We start from the raw sequence: 20603 nt of genomic DNA, 5'->3' as shown, positions 1-20603 counted from the left end.
CGGACACACAGATCACACAGAAACAATGGCCTTTGGGAATACCAAACAAGTTGAGAGCATACACTAGGCAGGAACATGGACATAAAGGTCTCATAGCAGATTTGTCATAGCCTGGACGCATCCAAGATGGCCAATAGCTCAATGTACATATTGAGATATACTGAATGTGATAAAATTCACTCATTGATAAGAAAAAAGGAGCTTTCAAACCCCCCGAAGACACAGTGGAGCCTTAAATGCATCTTGTTAAGTGCAAGAAATCAATCTGTGATTTCAGTCATGTGCAAGTGTGGAAAAGTAAAACTCTAAAGACAGAAAAGGTCAGCTGCCTCCTGAGGTAGGGCTGCAGTGTGAGGGGAGCTTGGGTTACAGAAAGATCCTGTCTTAAAAAGAGGGAGAGCAGTGGTTTCTGGGAGCTGAAGGACTAGACGGACGAACAAGCAGAGTAAGGAGGCGTCTCGGGCAGTGACACTACTGGGTAAGACCCGGTACTTGTAGACACGTGTAATCATGCACTTGTCAAAATCTGTAGGTTGGTAGCACAAGTGTTATAATCCTGACACTTGGGAGGTGAAGGCAGAATAATTGTGAGTTGAAGTCTCCTCATGCAAAGCAAGTTTATGGCTGGCCTGAGCCACATGAGGCATTTTCTCAGAAAAATAAAAAATAAACCAAAAGGCAAAAGAACAACAACAAAAACCTCACAGGAAAACAAAGCACAAGAACCTCATTCAATCTCCGGACCTTGTAAAAATAATGCCAAGCACAGTGCTGCATGCTTGTTAACCTAGCACTGTGGAGGTGGAGACAGGAGGATGCCTGGGACTCTGTGGCCAGCCAGTCTAGCCTAATTATTGAGTTCTAGTCAATAAAAACCCTGTGCCAGTAGTGACAGCATTCTTGAAGACACCAAGGGTTGTCCTCCAGTCAGAGTCAGTCTCTCTCTCTCTCTCTCTCTCTCTCTCTCTCTCCACACACACACACACACACACACACAGATCCATGCACATAGGACATGCACATGCATGAATGCACGCACACGTACCCTACACCTTCCTATACACACATAAAAGGAAAGACAGCCATAAACACCTAACAGTGAGCCCTGAGCCTAAGAGGCTCTGGCTCATAAGATATCAAAACTGGCTCATCAACTATTAGACAGTGACATACATTAGCAATACATGACGCAAACAGGAATTTATGAGACAGACAGGAAGGGGACAGATTAGGAATTCTCTCTACTTTTCCATCATTTCCTGTAAACCAAATCTAAAAGTGTCCCTCCCAGAGTCTACTTATTTTTTTTAAAAAAACCCAAAATATTAGCAAATATAACATAGGAAAATTAAAGATGAAGAATTCTAAAGCCATTTTATGGTTTTATGTTGTTAAGCTTGTAATGTTTGGGAGGGAAACTTAGAGCGTGTGCAATCCATGGAAGCACCCTACCCCTGAGCTACATCTCTAGCCAGACCTTTCATGAGAAAGAGATGTTAATTTTCTTTAGACGCTGAGGCCAAATAAGAATGTATGTTTAAAGTTTCAGGGAAACCACTGAGTGAGAAAAGTATTAAGGGAAACACTTCTGTGCTACAAAGCACATCTCTTCATAACTGTGACTTACCTGAGAGTTCAGAGCCTCCAACTTGCGCTTCCGGGCATGAAGAGCCTTGCTCGGGAAAGCCCAATAGTAATTGGAGGTCCCAATCCTCTCGCAGTCAACCATACCATCATCTACCAAGCTCTGGAGGACTTCTTTCACTGACATGGCAGCTGGGGAGGAAACGTTCACAGACTCTATGTTAAGCAGCCTCCTAAGGAAAATTCAAAAACAAACACCAGAGAGACATTTGCAGAGCACATTGCAATAAGAGCTATGCACCTATGTATGCACCGAAAGTGAGGTGACCCAGGCTCACGAGGCAAACATCGCAGGTCCTTTCTTCCACACAGACCTTAGGAGCTTATGTGAGAGTGAATGTGGGCAGAGGCCATGAAACTCAAAACTCAAAAGGCATGAGAGAAGAAAGATAAGAGAGGAGGTGCGAAGAGTACCAGGACACAGGACATGAAGGTGGCAGCTGAACTCTGGGGGTGGAGCAGCCCTGGTACTTAGAGGGCAATGGAGACGGGGACAGAAAGGGGCCTGGCCGAAACAGAGTATATATCACAGCACAGGAGAAAACCTGCTATTTTGTGCGCTAATTTAAAAACAAATGTGTCAATACACAGAGATGGCCAATATATTTCAACTATAACCGTGATATATTCATTTTTTTTTTTTCTTTTTTTTCGGAGCTGGGGACCGAACCCAGGGCCTTGCGCTCGCTAGGCAAAAGCTCTACCGCTGAGCTAAATCCCCAACCCCAATATATTCATTTTTGTAGTACTAGGGTTTGAAATAAGGTTTGAACATGTAGATAAGTGTTCTATTGCTAAGCTCCACCGCTAGTCTTTTCAACCCACTCTGAAGACAGACTAGAACAAACAGTATGGCCCCCGACCACCAAATTATAGAGTGGAAGAATATTAGAAAGGATTCAAGGAGACCAGTATTATCAACGCAGCTGGGAAATATTGCAGTGTGTATCTAAAACGTCACATGTATGCCTTTCCTTCTTGAAGAAATGTCACTTGTATGAACTCAGCTACAGAGCATAAAGACAGACACACATGTTTGTCAAAGCATTTTTTTAGTATCTAAAGAAATTGGAAGTAGCCCAATAAATGTATTTCTAAACCACAATGCAATGTTATAAACCAATTTTAATGCCAGGGATAAATAAATGCTGCCCTGTACAGCATGTGAAGAGTGGGAAGACAATATGCAGTGATGTGACAGTACTCTGGATGGCAGGCATGACAGTGACAGTAGTTTGGATGGCAGGCATGTCAAATGTCATTTTACTTTCTTCTTCCTTATTTATTGTCCAAAAATAGACATGGATTATCTTCAGCTAAGAAAACTAAAAGTTGGGAAAGATTAAACATGTAGAAATGAACTAGTTCCAATATTTAGGGCTAAGAATTAAAATCACAATCTATTAATAATGCTTATTTCCTATGTACCAAAAACTATATCCCTATTTTAATATCCATTTAATTTTTTCCTAAAGCAGATCTCTAGCTATGAAAGTTATTCAAAATTTCAAGATCTAATAAATAAAATTGACACCAAATGTGCAAAACATTTACCCCTACTCATAAAGCACAAACTGGAACGCAAGTCAAGGGACTCTAGAAATGAGAGGAGTCAGTGGGGACGCTCAGTGACAGAGTGCTTGCCTAGCACGGACAGGACGGGGACACAACGCCTAGGACTGGAAAAGAAAAACGCTAGTGAGCATAACTTGGTCAAGCCTTTCCTGAAGGCAATTCAAGAATACAGAGTCAAACTCTGAGAGCTACACAAGGCTTTATTTTCAACTTTACTTCTGCAGATAGAGCCTAATGAAGTAACCTGAGAGGTGGACAACACTTATGGACAAAGGTTTGCTTTGCTTAGATTCCACAACCAAACCCCAAAGGGCGGGCAAGTAAGCAGCAGTCAAGACACCACCAGAGGGCAGTGGCCTCAGAAGGGAAAGCCCTGTGCTCAGTTCCTGTTCCTCAAGTTCTGGCAACCAGGACAAGATAGGACCCAACTCAGTGACTGGTGAGGATGCTGTGCTTGTTTTGTAGATGGCATGTGTCTACAGGACAGCCTTCCCTCAGCAGACATGCGCAAAGATCTCTCCCCCTGTTCTTTTTTTTTTTTTTTTGGTTTTTTTTTGGAGCTGGGGACCAAACCCAGGGCCTTGCGCTTCCTAGGCAAGCGCTCTACCACTGAGCTAAATCCCCAACCCCTCTCCCTGTTCTTAAAATTAGACTTCTACTCTTAACATCTCACATAATCTTTTATTCCTGCATTGATTGTGACAGTCTCTCACCATGGAAATCAAATTAACCCAACTCATGCTCTCCCAAGTGCTAAGACTGCAAGCACGTATCATCATACTTAGCTTTTTATTCAACTCCCTCGTGAAGGTCTTATTTCCAGAGGGTTGGAGATTCAACATATGAATTGTGAAAGAGCAGAGTTCAGTCCAGAGCACAGAGCATGTTAATTACACAATATTTTTAGCAGCAGTATTTGCATATAGTCTAAATCAGTGGTTCTCAATCTTCCTAACTCTCCAGCCCTTTAATACAGTTCCTCATGTTGTGGTGACTCCCACCATAAAATAATTTTCATTGCTACTTCCTAGCTGCAATTTAACTACTGTTATGAATAGTAATGTAAATATCTTTGTTTTCCAGTGAACTTACACGACTCCTGTGAAAGGTTCATTCAACCCCCGAAGGGACCATGACCCACAAGTTAAGAAGCACTGATAGTCAACAACAGGTGACCAACTGAGCAAGTCTGACAAGTAGTCGCAGGATAAAATCCATCTTCCAAAGCAAGTCACACACACATGCAGAGGATGTGTTACATAAGGTAGATGCAGAGCAAAGGGGCAGCTCAATGGTAGAGTACCAGCCTAGCATGAGGCCCTGGGTCAATGCCAGCACCCTCACTGCCCGCCACACACACACACACACACACACACACACACACACACACACACAACTGCATAAGCAGTATGATTTGCTTTCAGAATGTCAGATCTTCACATATACACACTGACAATCTTCAAAACGTTTACAGTGATTGTGATTTTAGAACAGAAAAAGTACACCGTTTTTCTTCCTTAGCTCAGTGATGGGACCTGCTGTTCTATCTGTCACTACTGAAAACCTCTGAAACTGTGAGCGAAACTAACCTCTCCTTTGAAGTTGTTTTGTCAGGCATTTTGTCACTGCAGTGCAAAGTCTGACTAGCAGATTAGTGTAACTAAAAAATAAGAAGAAATCGCCTTGGGTGCAGAATCAGCCCTAAGGTCAATGACTGTCATAGAGAAAAGGGAACAAACAACAAAGGAAGGAAGGACACTGGCAGATAGTACCAAGGAGAGGAATCAGGCACATACTGCTGGCAGCCAGGGGGGTCCTAGGAGAGAAGGAAAGGGTTCTTCAGTCTCCCAGGGAACCAACCCTGCAGCTGGTCTCTGCTACTTTGTGAGTTCTTCTTTCTCCCGCCCTTTATCTCCCCAGTTTCACCCCTATCATAAGAGAGAAAGAAAGATGTGGTATTGGGGGGGGGATCTCTGAATCTAATTTCTTTCTTCTTGTTTCTTCACTGTGAGCCACCACAGCCACCCGCCCCATTTACTGGGGTTCTGGCATTATATACCCTCTAAAAAGCTCCTAGGATCTCAAACGTCACAAACACAGAAACTAACTGCAGCTGGGACAGCACACCCCTGCTAGAGCATGAGGCAAATCATGGTCAGCTGCTGGGAAGCTGCCCCATATCCCACACCTGGGATTGAAATGAAAACATATACTATTTCTGTGTCTTTTAAAGAAACCAAAATTCCAGAATTATCACTACATAGCCCTGTCCACACCTTTATATCAACATTCTGCCTCTAGAGTTCAGAGGCACAGAAAGTAAGTCATTTTCTTTAAGCTATCAAATTTATACTAAGTAGTGATACAGCCTCAGGAAACTAATGCACTGTGTAAAGACACCACATCACATCTGACAAACACTACAAAATAAATGAAACCATCTTTATTTCTTTTGAAATAAACAATAAAATAAGAGTGCACATGGGTAAAAGAATATATGCAAGTGCACATATGTATCCTAGGGCAGAGGGTCCAAACACAGAGGCTGCTTTGATTCCTAAGGAGTGTCACACGGGCGTTTACAGATATATTTACTTCTAGATGTTTGCACTGTCCACAGAGGGAAAGAACACTGCAGAAAAGACCGAGCCCCCATGCCCACCCTCCGCTCTCTCTTTAATACTCACTGATGCCTTTCTCCTTGGGAGCAAGCTTCTCCAGGTCTTTCAGTTGGAATACATCTTTCTGGTTAAAAGAGTTAAAGAAGATGAGAAATATATAATTACTTTCTACTATTTATTTATATTTACTATAGCTGTATTCATAAAACATAACATCAAAAGGCTATGTCTACAAATGAATAAGGTACTAGAAATGAGCATTTTAGAACTAGAAGAAACGATCTCACTCAATGCCATCTGTAGAACTTATGGATGTAACATGTAGACATACTTCTACATGAGCACAGTTATCTATTCACAACTGGAACAACAACAACAAAATATCTTCTCATCGAAGCAGGAAAACTAGCTCTGGGGAGTAATCTGTAACGTCAGATAATGTGCTGCTCTGACACTCTGGTGTTCCAAAAACCATACAACAGGACGTTAGAGGAATGACTCTGTGGTTAAAAGCACTCGCTGTTCTTACAAAGAACCCTGATTTGGTTCCCAATATCTACATGGTGGTTCAGGGCATCTGGTGCCCCCTTCTGGCATCTATGAGCACCATGCACACACATGATACACATACATACATGCAGGCATACTCATACATATAAAAAATGTCCAATAACTAAAAATAAACACAACCAAATAAACAAACAACACCAACACCCCCCTGTACAAAACAAACAAAAAACAGACTCAGTGATGGGAGGACTTCCAGTTTGGGCAATATAACAAGGCCATGTATGTATCAAGAAGAAAGGAAGTGGGGGAGAGGAAATGAGGGAGGGAATCAGAGCCAAAGAAAAAAGAAAGAGGGGAAAGTGCCTTACTTGGTATGCACCATGCACCACAGACTCACCAGTAGTAACTAAAGTAAGACAACTGTGCAAGCTAGCTGTTCATTTAAGGTTTTACGAAGCAGTTAACTTCGCATGATAGAAAAGCTGTCCAGCTCATGCTGTGCCCCAATCACTGATCCCCTTACTGACCCAGACATTGACACACTCTATATACACAGAGCAAAATACACCTACGGAGTATTTAACCCAGTGGCCAGGGGACGCGCTTGCTGACCACTCCTTTACTCAGAAGTGGTGAAAAGCATTTGGCCGGGGAAAGTGAGACAGTCTAGAAAGACTAATACACTTAATAATTAGAGAGAAGCTCCGTGACTAGGATGGAAAAGGGATCCACTGATTTTCTAAACGAACTGAAAGAGCAGTTCAAGTGAACAGAAACTAAACCTTGATAAAGTTCAAAAGCCACTGCTCACCTAAACAGACAGGTTAAGAAATTGAGAAGACAGATAACTACCTCAAAGAAAATATCTGCAAAATATCTATTGACAACGCAGCCTGGAATCTAGAAATACAGAGTGTCTCCAAAACCAAAGGAACAGGAAATAGATGGAGGAGTGAGTTGAGGAGTGCAACTGTGGGCTCTTCATGAGCTGTCATTACTACAAATGTTTTTGAAAACACTCCCAAGACATTGTTGGTGAACCATTCATGATTAGAGGCAGCAGGGTACAGTGCTTAGCCAGCATCCGTGATTAGAGACAGTATGGTGCACAGTGCTTAGCCAGCATCCGTGATTAGAGGAAGCATGGTGCATGTAGTTGATTAGAAGCAGTAAGGTACGTGGTGCCTGGCCAGCATCCGTGATTAGAGGCAGCACGGTACAAGGTGCTTAACTAGTAAGTTTTCTAATTAATTCAGAAGGTATTACACTTTCATCAGCGTGACTTAGAAAACAGACTACAAAACGTAACCCTACCATTAACATGTATAATCATATGGCAATATTTGTTTAGCATCTGCATTTTCTACTTAGCACCACATGGTAAGCACTTAGTCATGACACTGTCTTGGAGAAGGGCCACATCTAATGCCAAATTCCATAATTGACAGAATAGTAACCATTTGAGTTTGTTGGAATTTTACTTATCAAGAATGGAATTAGAATCCAAATTTCAGAAACTGAATTCCAGAATGCACGCTACCTTGGACCATAATAGTGATTTGTTCTGGATCCCGAAGGGCTGATGACGAATTATGACCTACAGTTGGCATCAGTGGCTCCCAGATACACTGTGTATTGTTCCGGAGAAAACAGACACAATGTTTTCCATTATGTTTCCAAAGCTCACTGCTACATTTTCCAATTCCATCCCCCTAATTGACAGAGTCAATAAGTAAGCAGCAACATATTACATCACAACGTGAAGATAAAATAGAAAGAATGGACTGAATGAAACTAATAGAACTAATAACTCTGCAGAAAAGCTCAGTATTGAGCATCTTAAGTAGCTAGTCCTCAGTGTCAGTCCTCAGTGTTAGTCCCCAGTGTTAGTCCTTGGTGTTAGTCCTCAGTATTAGTCTTCAGTGTCAAAATGCCATTGAAGGGTGAAGGTGAGCATTTTTAAACCAGAAATGGCAAACTTTGTTATTTGAGAAATTAATACTGAAAAGATAAAATCATTTCACTACTTTCCTTGGGTTTCTACTGCCTGGAAGAAATTAAATCTGTTTTTGTTCTAAGGCTACAGCAAAAAAATTTCAACTCAGCCAAAGAAAAAACCTAAAACACAAACTTATCTTTGGAACAGCAGTTTTGCACTGGCTCTACAACCATAAAGGTGAGACCCAGGCGTTCTAAAGTCCTGGGAACATTTTAACTGCCTTACTGAGAATCTGCACAAATGAAAAGGAATTTTGGCAATGTAATATTTTATCATTTCCACCACCATCACCACCACCACCACTCCCCACCCCCATCTGCAAAGGATGAAAATAGCCAGTGGACCTAAGGTCCTCCTGAGCCACAGGAACAATTTGGGAAGATGGAGGGAGGGGCACAGAGGGTACAAGGCCTGTCTGCACTTGTTTCTTTATAAAAGAAAGACCCATCCACGTACAGGTACATGTAAAAAAGTAGGCTCTATAGCCTGGAAGTGAACTCTGACTCTGTCACTCAGTGAAGCTGAAACTTGATTTCCTCTCAGTGACTGGCAGACATCTGGAATATATTAAGGAGTCCTGGGTATCATCATAAACGCTGTGCTGTAGACGGACTGGTAAACACAAAGAAGCGAGGTTATCTGTGCTCCCTATAAAACCAGGCGACCTCCTTGTTTGGACCCGGCTAATGTCCACTCTTGCTCCGAGAGTCTGCTCACACTGTCTCAGGAATGCTGACCAGTAAGGCAAAGCCGATGACCTTACAGGACTGCGCACTGGTGACCTGAGAGAACCTACACTACGCCAGGCACCCAGACAGCACTCGGTGAACTCTTACACCTACTTCAGATGGAAAGAGGTTACCATCATATGATGACTCAGAGAGAGTTGCGTTATCAGTCTTAGGACAGTCCAGACAGAACTCTGTGAAGAAGAGATGGCACTTCCTCCTAACAGCTCAGAAGAGCCAAAAACGGCTGTAGAGTTCTATGTGTCCTCAGAGAACCAAGTTCATGTGGGTGTCTAACAAGAAATAGTCCATTAACATTGACCTACATAACCGGAAAACACACAACATGCTGTGAAGACACATTTAATGTGAAAGTCACACAAACACACTAACAACATTGGGAGAAATAACTTACTGTCTCGAAAAATATTTCCATCATCCGGGTCCTCTTCTCCTCCCCACTCAGTCCTCTTTTCTTTGACTAAAGCATAAAACACAACAACAACCAGAAGTAGCAGTTTAAACAAAACAGCATTTCACAACAATCTGACACTGAACATTATCTTAAAATGTGTTTGATTTTGTCTAATGTCACCAGGTTTGCCACTCTCAAACCTGGCCTAAAGACTGACTTTAGCGACGATATGCCAAGTCTTGAAACAGGGACTGCCAATTTTCTATACAGTGATAGGGAAAACATTTTGTGGAAATGTATTTTTATTTTATTTTTGGGTTTCTCAAGACAGGGTTTCTCTGAGTAGCCCTAACTCCCCTAGAACTCCTCTGTAGACCAAGCTGACCTTGAACTAAGAGAGCCATCTGCTCCGTCAGTGTGTACCACTACACGCCCTTTGTAGAAACTTAGTATTTATAAAATGAACCAATCACAAGCCACTGTACTAACTTTCATTAGGATTGCCTTTTGAAAGAAAACAGATAGTCACTTGTAAGTAATTAATAGCTACAGGCACAAATTGTTGCATAAATACACAGGACAGAATTAATTAATCCCACCTGGGAAGGGAGACGTGGTACTCTAGAAGGCTTTGGTCAGGCTGGGAAGTGGGGAGGGCTGCCTGTACAGACGCCATGCACAAGCACAGTGGTGCAGACTCCAAGACAAGCATTAAGGTGGCTACTGGATGGACAGTGCAGAGGGAGCAAATGACAAATACTTTTCAAAAAGTTGTCTGGGGTCAGATTACCAGAGGCTAAGTGGGAAGAGAGTGGCTCTCATCAAGACAGGGAAGAAGTGCTGAGGAATTCCTAAAGCTGAGGCGTGCCAAGATTAGAGTCAAATTCAAGTGTACAAATGGTATCAGCAGAGGCTGGAGAGACGGCTCAGAGGTTAAAGACCACTGGCTGTGCTTCCAGAGGACAGGGTTCAATTCCCAGCACCTACATGGTGGCTCTGACTGTGACTTCAGTCCCAGGACATCTGTCCCCCTCTTCTGGCCTCCCTGGGGACTAGGCATACACATGATATACATACATATGTACAGTCAAAATATCCATATGCATAAAAATTTTTAAATATTTTAATGAAAAAGAAACAAATAGTGACAGGAAAGAAAATAAACCTATCCAAATAGAAAAGGGAAGTACCTGTGAATCATTATCAAATTTGAGAATAAGATATGTAATATGTACATAATTCTTACTATATATAATATGTGCATATAATATATATATTACATATCAACTTACATTCAAATTAAATAAAAAGAGGAGCCAAATTTTTTAATGCAAAAAATCCAAAATAAAAATAAAAACAATGTGAGAAAGCACTAGACTGGGATTGGGGGTCCACTCTAGCATCTATTCATCAGTTGTTTACTGGGGGGAGGACCTCAGGAACACTAAGAGGGCAGAGGAAAACCTTCCAAAGTTGGTTTTCTCTTCCCTCCACGTGGGTTCCAAGGCTTGAACTCAGACCCCCAGGCTTAGCAGTAAGCACTGTTACCCAAGGAGCCATCCCTCAGCCTCAGTACTCAGTGTTCTGAATCCTTCTCAAACATGGCACAGGGTCGTGTTTGTGTGACGCCGTGTCCTGCAGACAGATAACTGATGACAGGTCAAAGTACATACACCATCACAGTTCAGCTTGGTGAGCTCCTGAGCTTTGTTGGCTTACTTACTGGAACATGGGAAAGAACTCACAGGAGCAAAAATGACAAAGACAGCTGCGTCACCAAAGCCTGCCCTAGCATATGTGACAGCTCACAAAGGCTGGAAATCTGGAGCACACTGCACACTTTGCACTGCCCAGTGTCCTTTCCCAGTAACTGAGTTAGCGTGAGTCCCTTCCAGGCCCCTCGCCTGGTCTTTGTGTCTTCAGGCTCGTCGGAGAGCAACTCTCAGCTGCCTTTACTGTTTATATGCTCTATGGTCAATTTCAGGGACTTCCTAAAGCTATTTTGAATTGTTTACTTCCTCTTAATTCAATGAGATTTCCCTCAGGGCTGAGGGTTCCACGATCCTTAGATCAGCAGTTCTCAGCCTGTGGCCAAATAACTCTTGGGCAGGGGTCACCTAAGATCATCAGAAAGCAGATCTTAACATCATGACTCATAACAAACAGCAAAATTATAGTTATGAAGTAGCTATGAAAATAAGTTGTTTGGGGGTCACCACAACATGAGGAACTATATTAAAGGGTCACAGCATTGGCAAGGCTGAGACCACTGGCAAGGCCTTAGACCCATCCTTGTTGTCTTCACCTTGGGTAAGTATCTCTCCCACACTCTTCTGTTTCACAGCCCTTTCCATATCCTATATCTTAAAGAGTTTCTCCAAGATGCAAAGTTTTAATCTTGGAGGAAACTGCTACTCAACAAATCATAACAAAATAAACTGCTTATTGAGATGTAGGATATAATAAGATAAAGACTGATTCTGTCCAACCAAAAGCTCCTAAAGAGAGCATCAGTCACACTTAAGAAAAGGATCTTAGAATGGCATCTGTGTTTCTTCTGGCAATACGAGAGGCTAACTCATCCCACAGCCACAAGATAACGCAGTGCCTCTTGATGGGTGTGTGCCTAAGAAAGCAGCCTCCAAGTTCCCATCATCCACTTTCCCATCGGTCCCTCCTGAGCACAGCAGACCCCCAGGGATCCACTATTGAGCCCTGCCTCCCCTCAAATCTTTTCTTTGATCTCATCTTCTTTAGGTTTAATTAACACTTGTGATGAGACCACAGATCTTTATATCCGGCCCTAAATATGCTCCTAACTCCCATCTCATGTATCTACCTGCCTGCTGGACAGACTTCAAACTCAACTGGCCCGAGCTCAATCCTTTCTTTCCTACACACTCCGAACCTGCTATCCCACATCTCCAGTCTCAGATACACTCTTCACCTATGCCAAAGGCCTGGCAGCCATCCTAGGTGCCTTCACCTCTTTCCCAATTACCAGATTCTGTCCACACTGGTTCTTAACTATTCTTAATATGTCCCACCTGGCCCACTCTATTACCTCTGCCTGGATTCAAGCCCTCAGTGGTTATCTCCTGCAACTGTCCTCAGCTACCTAAACACAGCGTTGTTTCATTCTCTAATAGAAGCTGATTGTGCAACTCCTAAAACCTTTGATGGTTCCAATCAAGCATCCTAAGAAGATGTAGAAGACCCTCTGTCACCTGACCCCAACCTACTATTTAAAGTAGCTCCCACCCCCAAATTTACCATAACAAGGTGGAAAACTATGCAATTTGGGTTGTAATAATGATGATAAAATTATTCCTCTACAAAAAAACAAACTCCTCTGTACACTCAATAGCTCCCCCAAAGCATAATTTGGGTGTTCTCTCCACAGACTTCCCTCTGCTGAGCGTGTGTTCCCAAGACCCATTTGCATTGTATCACTTACTGTACTGAAATTTCTCTCAGCAGACTGAGAAAATTCAGAATATCCACTATCCTTTGCCTTCTCGGGGCTTAGCAAGCCAGGTAAGTTAGACAGATAAACTGCCGACTCTAGGCTGCTCAAGCTTCAAAGCCCACAACCCTCCTACATATACAGCACAGGATGAATTAAGTAGCAGGAAAACCCACGGCCATCATCTTGCTTGCAGAGAAAGCAAAGTGCTCTCCAAGAGGGTACCCAGGCTCCGGGAAGCTATGCTTCTGTTGTCTAAACCTCAGCTAGAATCCACAAGTGCTTTATAACCCTTTCCACACTGCTCTCTTGCAGTATCTGAGCCAATCCTGAAGTTCACACCCACCAAAGGCTACTCAGCTAAGCTTCCCTCAAAAGCAAGTAGCAAGCTACCACATATACACTCACCTAAGAATGTTAAAAAGGCTACAGTCGAGGTCACTGTATACATCGAACTGTATGCTGATGGGCCGGGATATGTGCATTTAAAAAGTACCCTCGGTTGCTTTAACTTGCTTTTCTCACTAGGTCTCCAAGGATAGCAGAGGTTCTGTGAAAGAAGTGGAAATCTCTTTAGCGTATAGTGCCTTTGCATAGCTCCAGGGACTTGGATTTTCGTGGAGCAGTGAGGAAAGAAGGAAAAATAGACAGAAGCGGAAGCTGGGATTGGGTGATCCAGGCTCTTGGATGGACAAACTGTAGCATTGCAGAAGCTCAGCGTGTTCATTATAGAGCTGAACAGAGAGGTCTCTCGATCATAAGCACAAAGAAGGGAGCAAAGCTACAGTGTACATTTTCCACACACTCTCAAAACTCAAACTCCTCTCCTGGGGGAAACCTTGCCATCCCGCTAAGCCTGACGCCATGGGGTCTCTGGTGAGGACATGCATGTCAACAACACATATTCACTTGGGACCTCACTCCTTCACAGCTTGCTCAGCTCCTTTCATTAGAACTTTATCCTGTGGCTAAATCAGGAGGAAACAGAGCCCAAACAGTTTCTGGAAAGTCCTTTGCAGTGCCCCAGAGGCAAGCAATCAGGAGAATCTAATGTTCTGGGGAGAACAGTTTAGGAAGGTCTTGATACCCAACAAATACAAACATCCTTGCGGGAGTGCGGCTGAGTTGGACCGCACATTTGCAGTACTTCACGGGGATTCGTCCCTGAGTCTTTTAGGAGTTCTTACTAACCACGGTTGGAAACTCCCAAGGTCAGACTTAAAATAACTATTGTAAAAAGGGCATCATACTGGCACCAGAGACCTCAACAAGAAAGAAAAATATCAAGGACTCAGTCCTTAAAACTAGGGAGGGGTCTCTCCTTGTGGTAAAACAGGGATACCTTCAGATTATGAAGGAGACTCGAAGCCGCCTGAGGACTAGGCTACTTCCTATTTGACTGGAGTATTTTAAGCTACTTTTTCGAGTCTGTATCTCAAGAGTCTTCTCCAATACGTAGTTACAGAATTCCTAGGGGTTGGGGATTTAGCTCAGTGGTAGAGCGCTTGCCCTAGCAAGCGCAAGGCCCTGGGTTGGTCCCCAGCTCAAAAAAAAAAAAAAAAAAAAAAAGAGAGACTCAGAATTCCTATTGTCAGCCCTGTTGGTCATTTGTAATAACTAGGTAAAAATGAAAAAGATGTCCCTCTCAAAGTTAATTTTCTCCAACTTCAAACTGTAGGCCTATGCTTGTAATTGCTTAGCTAACAAGACAAGTCAAATCAAAATAGTAATTCACGATTAGGAAAGAGGTCAAGAGCTTAACTTTGACCAGAATAACAGTGAACAACATGCTCATCTATAAAACTACTAGCCATAACTGTGTGAAGTTAACAGTCAAATCCTTTTGGAAGTAGGCAATTGCCCTATAAAGAAGGTTAGTAAGAGGGTGAGGCCAGCACATCAATAATGCACAGTTCCTGTTAGTCGGGTACTTTAATTCTACAAAGAGAAACATGATAACACCAAACACTGGTAGCATTGTTGTTTTGAGTCTGATCCTGGGCTCGTTGGGCCATTTTATGCCCAGGTGGCCCGGGTTGTTTAGTTTAACCACAAAGAAGCCGTTATCAGTTATAATTACAGCTGGGCAAGTTTCTTCAAATAAATGTCCTACACCCGATCCTTGTCCACCCTGTGTAACGGCCACTTAGCTAAATTAAGATATTAAAATCTCGGGTCACTCTAGCGACACGTTGATAACTGTCACCAAAAGTGGAAAGAATGACACAAAACTTTGAAGGTAGATTTAAAAAACATCTAATGGGCAGAGAGTCAATCATTAAGTTCAAAAAGGCAATGGCGATTGGTAGTAAGCCAGGGTCCCGCACAAGTGGGCCCCACACTAAGGCAGAATGGGGTGGAAAGAGGCTGAGGGGAGGGGGAGGGGGAGGGAGTTGTCACTGCTATAATCTAAAGGCAGAGTGAAGACCAACTGGGCTACTCCTCTTAGCATACTAAGTACAGTGGTGGGGTGCTGCTGAAGTGAAGGGGAGCGCCGTGCTCGGCCCGTAAGAGGCCCCGGGTTCTAATCCCAGCAGAACCTAAGGACACTGAACACTTCGGCTGCCAACTCCGCAGCGCATGCGCCCTGGGGCTTTCGGTTGGGAGCCGCGGAGCCTCGCCACTTGCCGGGTTTCTGGATTCGGTTCTAGAACGCTCCGGTCCGGAACCAGCGTGGTGCGGGCCACCACCAGGGTTCGGGCGCAGCAGTGGACGCGGGGCTAACCTCGCAGGGCCTGGCCAGGGGTAACCCCTGCCGTCGCGACCCCGAAACCCGGAGGTGCGCGCGTCCGGGCCTCGCTCTTACCATGGTGCGCGCAGCGGCCTCCCTGTTTGAGTCTGGCGCCAACAGCCGCGTGGGGTGGGAAGGATCGGAGGAAGTGCAGGGGGAGGAGCAACGACCCCTGGCGGCCCTGGTAGGGTTGCAGGGCCCGAGGGAGAAGCCTAGGGAGGAGGCGGGGCCTGAGAAGATGGGCAGGGCCAGTAGGGGAGGAGCCTGAGATGGGCAGGACCCGACTGAGACCAGACAAACCAGTCTGGGTTGGGCCTTGTGTGTGCTGAAAGGAAAAGTTGAGGCCTGAGGCCTGGGGCGGGAGCTGGAGCAGAACAGGCTTCTGTGCCCTTCCGGTGCCTCAGGAGTTGCAGAGTTGCTTGCTGCTTATGTGTTCAATGTAGCTTTTATTTTTCTTTTTAAGAGGCAACTTTTGAGTCTTCGCTTTTAAGTGTGTGTTTTTTTAGCTTAAAAAAATGGGGTTTTGTATGCAGGAAATGAGAACATTTGTAAAAGAAACGCTTTTTCTATTTTATTTTATCTTATTGTATTGTATTGTTTGGCTTTTCGGGACAGGGTTTCTCTGTGTAGCCTTGGCTGCCCTGGAGCTCTCTGTAGACCAAACTGGCCTGGAACTCAGGGATCTGCCTGCCTCTGACTCCTAAATGCTGGGGTTAAAGGCGAGCACCACCTCAGGCCTTAAAAAGTACTCTTATACAGAGCAGTGGGAGTGTGCAGTAGTGCAGGTGTTCTGTATTGTGAGTGAATCGTAAGTATTCTGGTTCTGACAACTTAAGAACTTAACAAAGAGTTTGTGGGGGGCTTTCTAAATTATTTCTTATGATTGGTGAATCTGTCTCTCAAAGTTTCATTAAAATCTTTATTTCAGGGGGTTGGGGATTTAGCTCAGTGGTAGAGCGCTTGCCTAGCAAGCGCAAGGCCCTGGGTTCGGTCCCCAGCTCCGAAAAAAAGAAAGAAAAAAAAAATCTTTATTTCATAAGACGGGATAAAGGTGATTTGCAAAAATGTCCAAGGCATCTACAAAGGAGAGAAATAATAGGGGCTAGGGTGAGTACATAGCATCCAAACCTGCTTGCCATACTCACACCCTGACAACAGGCATATGGCGGAGGTGTCCCTGTCAGTTATGGGACATGGAGCTTCTGTCACATACACTTTACTTACACTTTTCTAGAGCTCTTAATTTGCTCAGTATTGCAATTATTCTTTTGAGTTCTTTTTCAACCCTAGGTTTCCAAGCAGAGCTTCCTGACGGCAAGTGCCCCACCTCACCCTATATTATTATTATATTATTAGACTGAAAAAATGCCTTTTTAAGATTTACTTATTTATTTTGTGTATATAAGTACACTGTTGCTGTCTTCAAACACACCAAAAGAGGGCATCAGATCCCATTACAGATGGTTGTGAGCCACCATGTGGTTGCTGGGAATTGAACTCAGGACCTCTGGAAGAGCAGTCAGTGCCTTTAACCGCTGAGCCATCTCTCCAGCCCTGGAAATAAACTTTATTCAATCAAGTAACAACTTTAGAAATGCAAGCAATTTTAGTCATTTTCCTTTTGGCCAGCTTACAGTAGACCTGAAATCTAAGTGCAGTCTTTCTGGGTGTTGGTTAAGTTTGGTAGGTTGCTCTTCTAAACACATAATTTAAAACACAGAATTTTAAAGACTGAGGTCAAGACACAGAGTCATTCAAATGCTTGAGCAAAAAGTCAATTAATTAGAACTTAAATTGTGTGGCGAACAGACCCAGAAGTAAACTGAGCTGTGTTAGCCCCTAGAGTCGTGTGGAAAGAAACAGTCTGAATGTCCTGTGCTCAGCAGGGTGGGTTAGCCTTGTCTCTGGAAGGCAAACAGTTTGCTTTATGATCACCTCACAGATACCTTTTAAATTCATGCTTTGAAGGAACCAAAAGCCTTCCTAGCTACTTAAAATACAAACTCTTATGATTGAGCCATAATCATCTTTCCCCAACTGTGAGTTTGGAGTCTTGGATGCCTGGGGAGGGAAAAGCTGAATTACTTTAAAAGCAAGAGTTTCATCTGCATAAGAAGATGAGAGGTACCCTCTGGTCAAAGACGGGAACCTTTGGAGCTAACTAGGAGGCTAGAATCTGGCAACCCATAGTGTTTCAGCCAAACAGGCCCCAGCCAGTTCTCAGACAGAGTGACGTTTCCTTTCATTTCTCAGTGGTGTCTTTGTCCCTACATGGGTGGGTCTGATCTTGTTCCCAATTATTCTGTGATAGCTAGCATGTCCACACACATGGTTTACCTGGTGTCCCCGATCTCCAGGATGTCACCTGGCAATGATGGCCTCCAACCACTCAGCAGCCGGTGGTGCTGGTAGGATGTTGGCATGCTGATGGAACAGTGGCTTGGGGGACTGGGTCCCCATTGACCCTAGAGTCTACTAGGTTCCTCCCACTCTCTAGCTTCTGGCACCCTGACAAGTAGTCTAAGATGGCCTGGAAGCAAGATCCAGGGTCTGTTTGACTCTACCTCCCCAGGGCTGGGATTATAAAAACACACCACCATGTTTAACATTTCATGTACATTTTGAGGATGCAACTCAGGTCTTCACAACAACAAAGCAAGCCCTTTACTAAGTTGTATGGTGGTGGTGTAAATAGGTATGGCTCCCATCAACTCACATGTTTGAATGCTTGGCCCATAGGGAGTTACATTATTTGTAGGTGGGTGTGGCCTTCTTGGAGGGGGTGGGCTTTGAGGTCTCCTATGCTCAAGCTACACCTAGTGTGATGCACGGTCTCTCCCTGCTGCCTCCAGCTCAAGATGTAGAACTCGCAGCTCCTTCTCCAGCACCATGTCTGCCCGCACACTGCCATGCTTCCTGTGCGGGCACGATAAGAGTGGACTAAAACCCCTGAACTGTAAGCCAGCCCCAATTAAATGTTTTCCTTTACAAGAATCACCATGGTCATAGTGTCACAGCAATAGCAGCCTTATTTAAGACACTGTCTCTCCAGGTCCCTTTCTACAAAAAGGGGGCCCAGCATTTTCACTTCACACCATGTAGCTGATGCTACATAAATATATATGATGCTGATAAATATATTTATCTCAAGCCCATAGAAGAGGGAGTTGTTGTTGTTGTTTGTTTAAGTGCTGGAATAAACCTAGGGCGTTTGCTATCCTCTAGCAAGTAGAACAGTACCTGGGCATTCTGCTGGTCATGGTGTATGATAGATTTCTCTACCAACGAAATGAACCAATTAAAGCTGAATCGGTATAAGACAGGTTTACTGAAAGATAGCTCTCAGGCGAGTTCACTGATCTCACAGGTAGAGGTCAGGGAAGTCATGAGACCAGCCTAAAGCAAAGAGATTTTTATGGGTTTTGAGTGTGGGGTGATGACATATGAGTTGAGATTGTGGCCATATAAGGTAAAGAAGTAGCCAGAAACTCAGAGACCGGGAAAGATGATGTGTTGCTGGGAATTTTCTCCTTGCAGACAGGGTTGGGGGAAGAAAAGCAAATGAGGCTTCTTAGCCTGTCCAGGGGATGAGCAGGGTTCCAACCGTGCAGTATACTTGCAAGTGTGTAAGTGTAACAACACTCATAACACTGCTATACAAGTCTATTTCGTCCATTGAACTGTAAGCTCCTGGGTGCTACTGGTTTCACTGTTCATTGCCGACACCCTTCCACTGAGCAGAGACTCTAGCCTATCATGCATGTTTCTACTACAGTTAGCATGAGTGGTAGAGTAGGCCAACACTCAGTCTATCTGCCTGCCCTGCCTGTCTCCTCACTGCTGCAAGGACAAACCGTAGCTCTAACTGAACCCTGCTCTTCTGGATGGTGCCACTGGCTTCATGTGAGTTGTGTTCTGAGTGAACATCTGAGGTACCAGGTGATGGGAGGCACTCCTCTCTAAATCTGACAGACTCTAAAGAGCTGGTGATGGCAATGGTACATGCCTGGAGAAGAGGAAAAGTAAAAGCTGGGAGACAGGAAGCCCCACGCAAGCTCAAGGCCAGCCTCATCTACATGATAAAGTCCAGCCCAGCCAGAGCAATAGAGCAAGACCTTGCCTCAAAATAACCAGAACAATAATAACAAAAGTGGAAAACAAAGATGGGAACTGATAAAAGAAATATTATTACATAGTCAGTAGCCAGGAATGTCAATTTGGGTCTTTATTCTAATTTCTGTTGGTTTAATATCTCCTTGTAAGGCTAACTGTAACCACCTCTTTCAGAGTTCCAGTCTGTTCTGAAGTAGAAAACATTTGAGCATGACAGTTTGGATATGGCACACAGAGACATTGTTTGAGAAGTGTTTTCTTGAATTTGAGGGCTGTGGAAATAAGCTCCGGTGAGAAGAACAGACACACCCACTTACACTCAAACTCCCTAACACTGAACTTCCAGAGCACTGTTTAAGCTATTCTCTAGATGGTTTTATGGCTTTGAAGTACATACATATCTAGCAGTTTGATATAATACAGAAACTTTTACTATGATGATCTCTGTGCAAAATATATTCTTGATTGAAGAAGTACTAGTTGTAGTGAACTCCCTCTTGGGTCACTGCCCCCAGTAGTGTCTGTCATGGCCAGCAGAAGGCCATCTCATCTTGAAATCCATTGAGGGCTACAAGTAAACACATTGCCCATTCTGTCAAGATTTCCCCAATTCCTCTTTCATACACATCCTGGGTACGAACTAGTGGTTAGCAGCACAACCAACAAAAATAGTACTCAGGTTTTCTTCTCTACTCCAAACAGTTTAGTCTAGGTATTGCAATCTTCTAGATGTTCTAGAACAGTTCCCACTCCCCTTCCTTCATCCAGGGGGACAATCTGTTAAATAAATATCCAGTCTGC

At 43.8% G+C, this 20603-nt stretch overlaps 1 protein-coding gene across 1 annotated transcript in view; it reads right to left on the bottom strand.

Annotated features, from left to right (window-relative positions):
• Positions 1–15825, bottom strand: part of Mnd1 (meiotic nuclear divisions 1) — a 60686-nt gene extending 44861 nt beyond the window's left edge. Inside the window, exons 1-5 of the mRNA XM_032898173.1 lie at positions 15765–15825; positions 13367–13508; positions 9493–9558; positions 5907–5964; positions 1628–1817 (exon numbers count right to left, since the gene is read on the bottom strand). Coding sequence (XP_032754064.1) covers positions 1628–1817; positions 5907–5964; positions 9493–9558; positions 13367–13508; positions 15765–15767 — 459 coding nt within the window. The 5' untranslated portion in view covers positions 15768–15825. The remainder of the gene's footprint in view (positions 1–1627; positions 1818–5906; positions 5965–9492; positions 9559–13366; positions 13509–15764) is intronic.
• Positions 15826–20603: the final 4778 nt, after the last annotated feature.

Source organism: Rattus rattus, chromosome 3 (genome assembly GCF_011064425.1).
Source record: "Rattus rattus isolate New Zealand chromosome 3, Rrattus_CSIRO_v1, whole genome shotgun sequence".
Classification (NCBI taxonomy): domain Eukaryota; kingdom Metazoa; phylum Chordata; class Mammalia; order Rodentia; family Muridae; genus Rattus; species Rattus rattus.
Note: the sequence above shows the minus strand (reverse complement) of the source record. Positions and strands in the feature narration are given on the sequence as shown.